We start from the raw sequence: 14,312 nt of genomic DNA, 5'->3' as shown, positions 1-14,312 counted from the left end.
CGGTGCCTCAGCAAGGCCATCAGCAAAATCTCAGTCACTCTCCCATCAGGCAAGAGGTACAGAATTGTGAAAATGCATATATCCAGATTCAGGGACAGTTTCTTCCCAGCTGTTATCAGGCAACTGGACCATCCTATCAACAACTAGAGAGTGATAAAGCATCCAGCCTCTTTGAATACCATCTCATCAACCACCCTAAATATTATTCCTTCCACGGCATACAGGTGTTCTGTGGCTACAGTGTGTACCATCAACAAAATGCAGTGAGTACTGTCTACAAAATGTTAGTGACTCACCATAACTACTCTTGACAGCATCTGCAAATCCCACAATCTCTACCACCAATGAGGACCAGGCATTGGGTGCAAGAGAGCATCATCAAAATGCTGGAGTAACTCAGCAGGACAGACAGGATCTCTGGATTTTTTTAAAAATGCTGTAGTAACTCAGCGGGACTGGCAGCATATCTGGACTTTTTTTAAATGCTGGATTCCCCACTTTGGGTAATTACTCCAGCACTTTGTGTCCTTTTTCTGTAACCATCATTTGCAGTTCCTTAATTCTCCAATTGTATTGAGCCGAAAAACAAGTTCCAGAAAAAATATTCTTAAAATGTGTAATAAACAGGTAATTATTAGTAACTGCTGCAAATTGGTTATCTCGAAACTCCAGCTGCAGGAGCTTCGATCGCCTCGACTGCTGATGGTTCGACTGCCTGGACCGCGGAAGATTAGACTTTATTGCCTTCCATCACAGAGGAATGTGGGGAATCCGCTGTGGTGGATGTTTACGTTAACTTTTATGTAGTTGTGTGTCTTGTTTTTTTTCAGTCTGGCTGTAAGGTAAATCGAATATCACGGTATCTTAATTGGTACATGTGACAATAAAAGACCTTTGAACTAAAATGTGCATCATTATTAAGTGCTTTGAGAGGCTGGTTATGGAATGCATTAATTCGAATCTACCGTGCAACCTTAACCCACTGCAGTTCGTCTGCCGCCACAACAGGTCCATGGCTGATGTCATCTCTGGCAGACACTCATCCCTGGAACACCTAAATAAGAGAGACATCTACATCAGACTTCTATTCATAGTCTACAGCTCTGCTTTTAATACCATTATCCCATCCAAGTTCCTCTCCAAACTTGTGGAACTTAGGATGCATCACAGCAACTCATGGTTTGGGAGTAGCTTCATCCAAGACAGCAAGAAATTATAGAGAATTGTGGAAGCAGCCCATATCATCACACAAACCAACCTTCCTTCCATTGACTCCATCTATAATTCATGCTGCCTTGCAAGGCCACCAGCATAATCAAGGAGGAGTCTCACCTCTGTCACCCCATCTTCTCCTCTCTCCCATCAGACAAGAGGTACAGAAGTGTAAAAACACAAACGCCAAATTCAGGGACAGTTTCTTCCCAACCATAATCAGACAACTGAACCATCCTATCACCAACTAGAGAGTGGATCTATGCTACCATCCACCTCATTGAAAACCTTTGAACTATCTTTAATGGGACTTTACTGAACCTTATCTTGCATTAAATGTTATTCCCTTTATCCTGTATCTGTACACTGTGAACAGCTCAATAGTAATCATGTATTGGCTTTCCGCTGACTGGATAGCACACAGATAGTTGACTGTACCTCAGCACACGTGACAATAAATTAAACTAAAGTTAATTAGACAATACCTATTTTAGGATCACTCGCATTCCCCACTTAAGTGGCCACCCATCATGATTTGGAAACTTGGTGCTGGATCTTCATTGTCATCCTGGCACTCCCTAGCCATCAGCACTGTGGGAGCATGTTCACCAGAAAAACACCTCATGGCCAGCTTCTCAAGGACCGTTAGAGATGGACAATACCCAGGCTTTGTGAGCCTTTGACTGTTCCTGAATAGGGAATACATTTACAAAATGCGTTTCAGTATTCCAAAGTGAATGCCAGCTCTGAAAGTCTGAGAATGGTCTGGTTTATGTGAATGGAGTATAGGATTACATACCCCGAGCCTTCAACCACTGATTTGATATATATAGATATCAAATGGGTGGGCCTGTTTACATGCTGTGTCTCTAAACTCAACCAAACTAAGCAGGGCCATGGTTACCATGCTCCCATCTGACTTGCTGAGGCCCCATTTCCCACCCACACTGTCTTTAAACTAACCAGGGTCTCATTTCCTAGGCCTCCTTAAAATTTCCCAGTGGACGCAGAAAGTTTACCATAATAATAAACATCTGAAAAAAAAAAAATTAAAAATGGGTTGGGGATTAATTAAAATTATGCTAGAAAATATGCTGGTCCAGCACCCAAGTCCCGAATATCTTGGTTAGAGTGTTACTGTAAATTTAAAATTAACATAGAAGATGCCGGAAACACTCAGCTGGTCAAGCAGCATCTGTGGAAAGAGAAACCGAGTTAATGTGCTGGCTCGAAGGGCCGAATGGCCTACTCCTGCACCTATTGCCTATTAACATTCTAGGTCAAAAATAATTTGCCAGTTCAGAGTATTCAACCGGAAACATGATGTCTGGTTCTCTTACCACATAAGTTATTTGACCTGCTGAGTGTTTCCACTGTCATATTTCTTTTTCAGAGTTCCAACAGTTTTTGATTTTCATTTTTTAGTTTAAAATTACACGTAGTTTGACGGAAACAACAAAATAGAATGAGAAAGTAAAGCTCAAAAGAAAGGGTGGTGGGTGTACTTAACGAGCTATTGGAAGAAGTAGTCGAGGCAAGTACTATCACAATGTTTAAGAAACATTTAGACAGGTACATGGATAGGGTAGGTTCAGAGGGAAATGGGCCAAAAGCAGACAGGTGGGACATGGGGAATGTTGGTTGGCGTGGGCAGGTTGGGCCGAAGGGCCTGTTTCCATGCTGTAAGACTCCATGTCAAACATGAACAAACTGAACTCGGGACAGAGCAACAGTTTAACATGCTATATTATTATAATTTCAGGTTCTTAATTTTGTACTTTAGTTTCATATTTTAGCAACTAACTACCTTTATGCTATAAGATTAATAACTGTTTAAACACAAGTTTACAACATAAACATTACTGAGCAAGTTTAATTGGCATCATTGCAGGAAGACTCCAGCAATGTAAGAAGTCAAACACAAGTGCTTTTACATAACATCATTCCCTTTATCTAAACATTATTCCCTTAACATGTATCTGTACACTGTGGATGGCTTGATTATAATCATGTAGTCTTTCCGCTGACTGGCTAGCGCACAGCAAAAGCTTTTCACTATAGCTCAGTACACAACAATAAACTAAACTGAAACTAACTAAAATATAATTCATGTTGCAATACAAACTCATATCTCCATCTTGTGCAGATCAGATTAATGAGTTAAAGTAAATTTGATTCTTGCTATCAAAATTGGAATTATTATCATGTAACCTAGTTACAAAGTGATTGAGATACTACAATCTGTGTCATGTTTTAATAATTTGTGTTCATATTGCCTTTAAAGTTACTATTATATCCTTCATTGTGCCAAGATGTGATGATGAATTTTACCTCGATTCATTGTGGTGCCAAAGATCCCATAATGGCATCAGGTGTAGAAGTTTCTAATCCAGTGAAGAACAGGAATGTACAATCATGTTGAGTGTGGTGTATGAGTTGGCGATCGTGTTTATTCCCCAGCACTGCATTCCATGGTGGTGGAAGTTGCATTCAAGTTTCACCTAGCTTCTCACGACCTCGCGCACATCTTTCTTTCCACTCCACTTACCCCGTTACTTTCTCCTCCATTCATTCATCACCCTATTCCTTTATATCCCCCATTCCTCCCTCTCTTTTCACATTTTTCTCCCCACCTTCCTTTTCAGATTTCACTATTTGCGTGCTTTTGGCTTCGCAACTTATCACCTCCAGTCTTGGTTGCCATCTGCAACTTCTCACCCCCACCCGATTTATCTGCCAATCAGTCCCTCCCTACCAGATGACACCTCTTAATTGCCAGCTCTTGCCTCACCCATTCCACTTACCATTATCAGCTTTCTCCCCTCGACTGCATCGGTCAGAGGGTCGAAACCCAACTTGAACCATCATCTGCCTATTTCCCTCCATAGATGCCGCTTTACCCACCGATTTCCTCCAGCAGTTTATTTCTTGGTTACATTAAAGAAAGGTGTTGTCAAGAATAAATTTGATGGCCTGCTGTGGTTAATACACAAGTGGTGAAGCATCCATTGGCAAAATCATTCGTCATCAAACTTCATCATCAATCATTCGTCATCTTAGATGCAACCAGCTTTTTGGGCACTGCTGTAGCTGGCCCTGTCAATAACTATTATACATCTCAAACCTGTCTTGATCCCTTTGAATAGTTACCATGATTTATAGCATTAAGAAGTTAAATACACATTTTCTATTGTCGCACTTGCAAATTATTTAAACCATCACACATGGCCTTCCATTTTTATATAATTGTTAACGTATCATGGCAATTGCTTTTAAGGAGCAATTACAAAAAAAAAGAGCTGCACAATCAGGACAGAGTTGGAATCGGGTGACCAAATGCCTGACTAAAAGTGTAGGAAGGAAGTGCAGTTGCTGGTTTACACCAAAGATAGACACACAATGCTGGAGTAACTCAGCAGGTCTGGCAGCATCTTTGGAGAAAAGGAATAGGCTATGTTCGCGTCAAGATCCTTCCTTATGTCTGAGAAGGGTCTCTGAACGAAACGTCGCCTATTCTTCTTCTCCAGAGATGCTGCCTGACCGTCTGAGTTACTCCAGCATTGTGTGTCTATCTTTGCTTGACTGAAAGGCCAGGTCTGAAACAAGGAAGAAGTTAGGACCAATTTTCTGAAAGGATCAATAGTGGAGCAATAGTGTATTCAAGGACACTTGAGAGACCAGAATTGGCAGAAAACAGATTTCCTGGATTAGAGATTGGGAAGGGTGAGTTTATGGAAGGATTTAAAAATATAGACAATAGACAATAGGTGCAGGAGTAGGCCATTCGGCCTTTCGAGCCAGCACCGCCATTCAATCTGATCATGGCTGATCATCCCCAATCAGTACCCCGTTCCTGCCTTCTACAGATGATATATAGATGATACCTTTAAAAATCTGTAAATTCCATAAAGAAATCCATATTATTTGTCATTCATTATAACGACCAAAGAACTCAACTCACCCATGACTGATTCTTGGACGTGGTCAAATGGTAATGTTGGGCAAAAAAAAATGTCTGTGCTGTATGATTTGGAATCTATAATTGTGATGTCGTTATTCCCATGCAGCTAAAGAGGCGATTACATTTTGTAGACAAAAATGCTGGAGAAACTCAGCGGGGTGGAGGCAGCAGCTATGGAGCGAAGGAACTAGGTGACGTTTCTGGTCGAAACCCTTCTTCAGACTGATGTGAGGTTGGGGGGGGGGGGGGGGGGGGGGGGGGGCGGGACGAAAGAAAGGAAGAGGAGGAGCCAGTGGGCTGAAGGAGAGCTGAGAAGGGGAGGAGAAAGTAGGGACTACCTGAGAGAAGGCAATGTTCATGCCGCTGGGTGGAAACTGCCGGTGAAATATGAGGTGCTGCTCCTCCAATTTATGGTGGTCCTCACTCTGGCCATGGAAGAGGCCCAGGACAGAAAGGTCAGATTCGGAATGGGAGGGGGAGTTGAAGTGCTGAGCCACCAGAGATCAGGTTGGTTATTGCAAACTGAGCGGAGGATGTTCGGCGAAGCGATCACCAAGCCTACACTTGGTCTCACTGAGCAGCTGACATCTAGAGCAGCGGATGCAATAGATGAGGTTGGAGGAGGTGCAGGTGAACCTCTGCTGCACCTGGAAAGACTGCTTGGGTCCTTGAATGGAGTCAAGGGTGGGAGGTAAAGCAACAAGTGTAGCATTTCTTGCAGTTGCAAGAGAAAGTGCCTGGAGAGATGGTGGTTTGGGAGGGAAGGGACGAATTGACCAGGGAGTTACGAAGGGAGCGGTCTCTGCGGAAAGCAGACAGGGGACTACATTTTGCTACCTTGTTCTCTTCAGTTCCAACTCATTAGGAAGGCTTGACAACAGTAGTATTGGTGCCAACTCATAATTCCTTCATCTGACTCATTGCTATGTGGTGAGTCAAGAGGCACATTGGTTAGATATAAAACATAGAACAGTACAGCACAGGAACAGGTCCATCGGCCCCAAATGTTTGTGCTAAATGTGATGCCAAGCTAAATTGATCCAATCTGCCTGTACATGATCCATATCTCTTTCCTGTACGTCCTTATGCCCATCTGAAAGTCTCTCAAATGCCACTATCATATTTGCCTCCACACTACCCTGAGGAATGCATTCCAGCCTCCAACCTCCCCCCCCACCCCCCCCAACTTTCTGTGTAAAAAATCTGCCCCTTCTCATCTTATAGCTATGTCCTTGTGTTTGACAATTCAAGCCCATTCAACCTCTCCCTGTACTTGAAACCCTCTAAGCCAGGCAGCATTCTGGTAATCACGTTTTGGTGTATAAACAGTTGATGTTACTGTGCATTCTGCTGATTTTTTGTATATAGATACTTTATTTAAATAAAGAGTCTCTATTTAATGTTTCAGATTTTTTGGCCAACTGCAATTACACATCATCCGTACCAATTCAACACTAGGTGGCACTGCTAGTGCTCCCAGCTTGAATCATCCAAGGCTCATCCAGCAATTCAACATTTTATAGTGTTCTTAATTTTTATTTTAGCAAGTAATTTTATCATTCCATGTTTGGCACTCCACAGACCACCTATCATCCACTCACATACAACCATCACTGCAATCATTTGTGCCATTCCCACTCTCCTCGTCTCCATCCTTTGCAAGATCCTCGCTGACTATAGAAACAAAGGGTCTCGACCCAAACCGTCGCCCATTCCTTCTCTCCAGAGATGCTGCCTGTCCCGCTGAGTTACCCCAGCATTTTGTGTCTACCTTCAATTTAAACCAGCATCTGCAGTTCTTTTCTACAAAGAACTGCAGATGCTGGTTTACGAAAAAAGGACACAGTGCCGGAGTAACTCTGTACATGATCTGACACAGGCAGCATATCTGAAGAACATGGATACCCATGTTCCATGTTCTCCAGAGATGCTGCCTGACCCACTGAGTTACTCCAGCACTTTGCGTTCTCTCCTTGACTCTTTTCAATTACCCCCTCCCCCCTTTCCTGCAACTTATAAGTGGCTTCATTTTTTATTTTTAACCTTTCCAAAGAAATGTCATCAATGTGAAACCAATTTCTTTCTTCTTTGATACTGCCAAAACTGCTGAGTATTTTCAGCATTTCCTCTCTGCCGCATCTGTTCTTCCAAACGTTGTAAACATGCACTCACATGATGCTGCACTGTAAACATGCTGTTCCCAGCTGAACCCAGGCACTTGTGAGCAGTTTTGGGCTCCATATCTGAGGAACAATGTGCTGGCATTGGAGTGTATTCACAGGAGGTTTACAAGAATGATCCTGGAAATGACTGGGTTAATGCATGATGGGCGTTTGACAGCACTGGGCCGGTACTCACTGGAGTTTAGAACGATGAAGACGAATCTCATTGAAACTTACAGAATAGTCCCGGGGAGCCGTGCGCGTGCGGCCGATCCACCCGATGATGGGGACCCGCCGTTAAGAACAATGGAGGACCCGGCGTGGCGTGAGGGGAGGGGGCACTCTAGTTTACAATCCTCTGCCCGGGGGATAAGCCTGCGTTCGTTCTGGGCAATACTCTGTTCACACAGCAGGAGGCCGGTCAACAGTCGCTTGTCCTTTTCTTTTTTTTTTGCACTTTTAATTTGAATATGCACCTTGTGTGTTGTGACTGCTGGCAGACCAATTTCCCTCTGGGGATGAATAAAGTTTTATCGTATCGTATAGTGAAAGGCCTGGATTGAGTGGATGTGGAGAGGATGTTTCCACTAGTGAGAGAGTCTCAGACCAGAGGGCAAAGCCTCAGAACAAAGGGAGGTACCTTATCATCCCAGCGAGAGGTCCTGGACATCGGGCCGCCCGTAGCTGCAACTGCGGAGGGCTTGGGGAGGCCCTGACCACGGGAAACAGTGGAGGAAGAAGACTGACTTTGGTGCCTTCCCACACAGTGGGAAACTTTGATTCTGCTGTGTGGGGATGTTTTGTGTTAAATTCTATAGTGTGTTGAGTCCTGTTTATTTTTATTGTATGGCTGTATGGGAATTCATTTCACTGTGCCATCTGGCACATGTGACAATTAAATCTATCTTGAATCTTGAATCTTAGAAAGGAGATGAGGAGGAATTTCTTCAGTCAGAGGGTGGTGAATCTGCAATTCATTGCCACAGACAAGGGGTCCAAATGACAATTAAATTGAATTAAAAAATTGAGACGGCTGTGGAGGCCAAGTCATTGGGTATTTTTTAAGCCAGGGATTGACAGATTCTTACTTAGTACGGGTGTCAAGGGTTATGGGGGAATAGGCAGGAGAATGGGGTTGAGAGGGAAAAATAGATCAGCCATGATTAAATGACAGAGTAGACGCAATGGGCCGAATAGCCTAATTCTGCTCCTGCGTCTTATCAACTTACCGTCCCAGGTGAACCAGGAGGGAGGGTGGGTTAGCAGATGATACACTGATATGGATGGGTGTAAGTTGGAATGGGACAAAGAATAAGGCACAAATACAAAGCATGGCATTATAAAACAGTTAGAAAAAAAGATAGATTTTTAAAGCAGGTAAAAAGGAGAATATAATTCCAAGGCATGATAATATTCACTCTAACAATGTATAAAATGTAAACCATTTCATATTCTTTATTAATGACATTATTGGTCCATATAATTTTTGCCAACTGGCAGTTCACGTAATTTTAAAAGGAAATCAACATTTAAATAGCAAGCAATATATATAAAACCAAAACATAATAGGTTTTAGTCCAGAAACCAAATTATTTTATGCTGTTCTTTAACACCCATTTCCCTATTGCCAATAGAGGATGCTGGTAAAATGTATATCCATTCATCCTGTATACTGATGAATGACTTTGTTTAAAGTGTATTATTCAAGAAGAAAGAAATGTTATCATAAATAGTATCCTATTGTTCTAACACATTCAATGATGATAACTTTGCATCTCTGAACCATTAAAATCTTTCAAAATTGCTTTTCCGCATTATTGATCCCAATTCCTCTGCTGTTCCTATTTTGCAAACTCAATGTGCTTACGACAATAATCTTTGAGTCATATTCATAAAAATCTTAAGCTTTTCCTATATCTCTAGGAGATTTGAAATGTATTCCTATGACATTATAAAGAGTATCATAAAAATGTGTTCCATTGCAATATTTCCCATTTGTATTGTTGAGCTGCGTGTCATCTTGAAATAAGGTAGCAGCTTTCACGAACATCGTCAATGGCCATACAATACCGTGCCAACGTGCAGGGAATACCGCTGTGCTCCTGCCCTCTACCATATGCCACTTTCACAAGACCACAGCAATCATTACTGTAGGAAAGTAAAGCAGGAGGTAATTCAAAGAATTACTGCTATATGCTTCTTAGCTTCAGTTTCAATTGAGATGGCAATTTCCAATACATATCTGATAATGTGAACATTCCATGATTATTATATTAATTTAATTCTTTAATCAAAAAATCAAATTTGCCGAAGTCGTCATCATCTGGGGCAATCAAATGGTCTTTTCTGGCTTTGGCTAGTTTCTGTTTTAGAACTTCTCTTCGATCCATCCATTCTTGCAATTCTGCTTCACTATGGGCAAGTTGGCAATTCTCTTTATCCACACAAGTACCAGCCAGGTGCCTGCAATCAACATCAACACATTAAACTAATTAATAGTTTATTTTTCTTAACAAATTGCTTTGAAATATTGGGCAAATCTTAATTTTGGGTGGCACAGCGGTAGAGTTGCTGCTCACAGCAGCAGAGATCCGGCTTCGATCCTGACTACGGGTGCTGTCTGTATGGAGTTTGTACGCTCTCCCTGTGACCACGCGGGTTTTCTCCGGGTGCTCTGGTTTCCTCTCACTTTCCAGAGATGTGCAGGTTTGTAGGTTAATTGGCTTCTGTAAAAATTGGCCTTAGTGTGTAGGAGAGTGCTAGTGTACGGGGTGATTGCTGATCGCCGCTGTATCTCTAAAGTCCAAATAGTATTTGTATAGGATATATATGTAAAACCAGTGATGCAGATGTTTGGTGAGGGGGTGGACATCACAAAGGAGACACAAATCCACCACAAAACCGGGAAACACAAGATGTGGATAATTGCATCGAATTAGAATTGAAGAACCAATGTAGTATTTGGCATTTAAATATTTTTTAAAATCACAATTCCAATATTATTATTATAATTCTTAAAATCCTTACTTGGTAATGATTTTTGCATCAATTTGGACATAATTGTGTTTACTGTGGGTGCACTAATAGGATTTTAAAAATGACTGTCCCTCACTGGCAATTAGTTTAATGAAAACAGTAATGGAAGTAACATTAAGCAATAAAGCTCATTAAATGTGACAATAAATTTTGCATTGCAGGACATATCCACAACACGTGGCCAATTGAAAGAAATGGGCATCAAGGAATTGACAGGTAATAATCACACAGCATTGTTTGAAATGGCATTAACTGTGACTGCTCCACGAAAGATGCATAAATTATACTAGAGAACCATGAAGTGCATGGTTCTGTATGTATATGATGCTGTATGTAGTTTTATTTTATTTAAATATTATTGCTGCCATTATAATCGGAGTAAAGGTTCACAAGGTTAATTCCCGAGATAGCGTCAAGGGATATGGGGAGAAGGCAGGAACGGGATACTGATTGTGGATGATCAGCCATGATCACAGTGAATGGCAGTGCTGGGCCGAATGGCCTTCTCCTACACCTATTGTCTATTGTAAAGACTGAATGGTTAAAAAACATTGAATCTTTACTCGGATATGGTTTTGGTTAATTGAATGACTGAAATAACTTTAAGACAAAACCAATGTTATGATATATTGTATAAAACATGCATTAAACTGATACTTACATTTCGCAAACAATGAATTGTCCTGTTGGAAAGCGATGTTGCCAGCAGTTTTGATCATCTTCACAGCTAAAAACTTTCTCTTTGTGTTTCTCCGAGGTTATATGCTGCTGCCACTGTTTCTCGCTGTTGCAGTTCTTCCCACACAGCCAACAATGATAGCCAGTCTTTGGGAGAAAAAACAATAGTAATTTCCTTTAAAGGCATTGCAGCGTTAAAAACACAACAACTGGAAGGGAGGAGCATTAAAAGTAGGAGCAAAAGGAGATAAGAGAGAACACTATCTTTTTTTTTGTCTGGAGAAAAAGTATAATGGCTAATAAATGAACAAAATCAATACAATGTTTCTGGAAAATGGATGGGAGCACTAACCAGGCAGAGCAGAAGCTCAGAACAGTTGGAATCAGTCAATTTTAGAAAAACATTCATATCAGTCTAAAAACAGAAAGATGAAGTGGGATTTGAATATTTTTCTTCAATATTAAAATCTCAAATTGTACCATTTACTAGTGAGAACACCAAGTTATACCATCCTGAATACCATTGAGCTTTATAGTACAAAAACAGGCCATGTAGCCTCCCACATCAATTGCAACACCAACAAAGTTTCGAAATAGCAGATGCTGATTTGCAAAGAAACAGTGCTATAGTAACACAGTGGGGCAGCAGCATCTCTGGAGAACATGGATAAGTGACATTTTGGGTCGTGATCCTTCGCCAGACTGATTGTGAGGTGGGGGGGGGGGGGGGGGGGGGGGGGGGCGAGAAAGCTGGAAGAGAGGGCAGGACAAAGCCTAGCAGGTAATAGGTGGATACTGGCGAGGGGAGTTGTTGACAGGCAGATGGTTGGACAAAGGCCAGAGATGAAAAGACAGAAGATTGAAGAGAAATTGTTGAGCGTTAGGACGTTCCGCCCCGCCAGGCGGAGGTGAGTGTTAGCAGAGAGAAATTGATCTGTTCAAGGGAGAACCAGAGCTGTTGAGACCTTCCTGGTACGGGATGGAGGTGTAAAGAGACTGGACGTTTACGACAAAGATGTGGCAATGGGGGCCAATTATCTATACCATACTCTAATAATAATCTATAATCTATATGCATCTGTGCTAATCCTGTTTACTAGCACTCTGTCTGTGGCTTTCAATGTTTGCCAATTCAAACGTTTGTCTAAATATTTCTTAAATATTGTTGGAATTTACACCTCCGAATGTGTTTAGTAATACGACTTCTGAATTCATGCATCATTGTGATCATTAATAGTTGAAAGTTAATTTCCAAATGTAGCTAGTTCTGGTAAAATTAAACGTCATCGCTTTCTCGTTACCAATGTGTCGTATTAAAGAGTAATTTAAAAAGAAAAAATTGTAAGCAAAAGTATAAACCTGGTGCCTCAGGTCAGCTGATCAGCTGCTCCTGGAGGTACCGAGGTCTAAGCGGAAGCTCAGAGGAGATAGAGCCTTCTCTGTTGCTGCTCCGGCGCTATGGAACACTCTGCCGTTGCACATCAGACAGGCCCCCTCACTGTCCATCTTCAAAACCAGTATTAAAACACATTTATATTCCTTGGCTTTTGACCCTGCTTGAAACTTTGCTCCTGTTTTAGTGCTTTTAATGTTTTTAATTTTATTGTTTTTTACTTTCTCTTCTAGTGTTTTAATTGTCGTGTAATAATTTTTTGTCCATGATTAGTCATGTACAGCACTTTGTTGCAACAGTTGTTGTTTTTAAAGTGCTCTATAAATGAAGTTATTAGTATTATTATTATTATTATTATTATTATAAAGATAACTTTTTGAATCAAAAATTCACATACAACCTGGAAAGATTTGAGGTTGGGAAGCATCTTGAGGGTCACATCACCAAGCAAGCCAAGAGAGAATATTCCTGTTGTACAGTATGAAACAAGCTCTTCAGCCCAACTTGTCCCCCCAACCAAGTAACTGAATTGAGCTAGACCCAGTTGGCTGCATCTGTTTCATCTCCGTCAAGCCATTCAGTTGCATAGATTTAAAATAAAAATGCACTTTATTTTGACATCCTAGTAATGAGGAAGAAATAGAGTTTGTTGATACCAAGTGGAGATTAACCTTCAGCTAAAAATGATTCCAGAATTAATGAGTGCAGTAGTCATTAGTATTCAGAGGTGAATTCATCAATAATATGCACACCTAGCACAAAGTTATAAACCAGCTGTATGGCCAATTTTTCTTTGATAGCGACTAGACTATTGAGATTTTAAGTAGTTGCAACCAAGTAAGTTTATGGGCTATGATGGACAATAAAGTACTTCAAATGTACAGTATGTTGCATAAATTAAATTGTTAATGTATCATTATAGCATCGGTCAATATTGCAAAATTAAGTTTGCATTCTTTTTTATCACTTTTTAAATAAATCTGCTCAGAACCAGCAAACGATCTGTTAAGTACTTACTATTAATCAATCACTTACCGCAAGGTCAGCATAGTCCGTAGGCATGTGTATCTGCTTCCCATTTTCCTTTGGTACAGAAGCTGTTTCTTCTTTCTCTGGCTCGTGGCTCTTCAGCCACTTTTCATATAGCTGTTCCATATCTAAGACTGATAATTAAAATTAAAATTATATAATTAGAAATAAATTTAGAAGGTGACCAAGCAGCAGCAGTTAAACTTTTTAATTTTCGACTATTGAACACTGAAAGGATTATAGTATGCGATGATCAGACGGAAAAGCAACTCAAAATACAGGAGCAGCCTTGACCTTATACAACGGTGCAGCATGCTCGCAACACTGTACTGCCTACCCTGGCTGCTGTTTCTTATATTTTTTATGAATGAGATGGTATCATAGCACTTTGATTTATACTGTACGTTCCAATGAGTGGCACAGTGGCTCAGCGATAGAGTTGTTGCCTTACAGCACCAGAGACCAGATGCTGTCTGTACGGAGTATGCACATTCTCCCTGTGACCGTGTGGGTTTTCTCCAGTTGCTCTGGTTTCCTCCCACAATCCAAAGCCGTGCAGGTTTGTAGGTTAATTGGCTTCTATAAATTGTACATTCATTGTCCCTATGTGTAGGTTAGTGTAAGTGTACGGTGCGGTCGTTGGTCGGCACGGACCCGGTGGGCCGAAGGGCCTGTTTACACGCTGTAGGTCCAAAGTATGAACTGTACGGTATTTTGAATAGGAAAAATATGTCTGTGGAAATCACAGTAATTGTAGGCCCCATAGCAGAAGTGTCTTGCTCTCTCTCTCTCTCTTTCATTCGAGTGGTTGTGGAGGCAGAAACGACAGTGGCATTCCAGA

The 14,312-nt window shown here is 41.2% G+C and overlaps 1 protein-coding gene across 3 annotated transcripts in view; it reads right to left on the bottom strand.

Moving 5' to 3' along the window:
* Positions 1-8,765: 8,765 nt before the first annotated feature.
* The window catches only part of zc3h7a (zinc finger CCCH-type containing 7A), a 71,073-nt gene continuing 65,526 nt past the window's right edge, over positions 8,766-14,312 (bottom strand). For all 3 annotated transcript variants that reach the window (XM_055651729.1, XM_055651728.1, XM_055651727.1), the window contains 3 exons: positions 13,478-13,605; positions 11,033-11,196; positions 8,766-9,798 (listed from right to left, as the gene is read on the bottom strand). In XM_055651729.1, coding sequence (XP_055507704.1) covers positions 9,609-9,798; positions 11,033-11,196; positions 13,478-13,605 — 482 coding nt within the window. In that variant the 3' untranslated portion in view covers positions 8,766-9,608. The remainder of the gene's footprint in view (positions 9,799-11,032; positions 11,197-13,477; positions 13,606-14,312) is intronic.

This window comes from Leucoraja erinacea, chromosome 20 (genome assembly GCF_028641065.1).
Source record: "Leucoraja erinacea ecotype New England chromosome 20, Leri_hhj_1, whole genome shotgun sequence".
Lineage (NCBI taxonomy): Eukaryota > Metazoa > Chordata > Chondrichthyes > Rajiformes > Rajidae > Leucoraja > Leucoraja erinaceus.
Note: the sequence above shows the minus strand (reverse complement) of the source record. Positions and strands in the feature narration are given on the sequence as shown.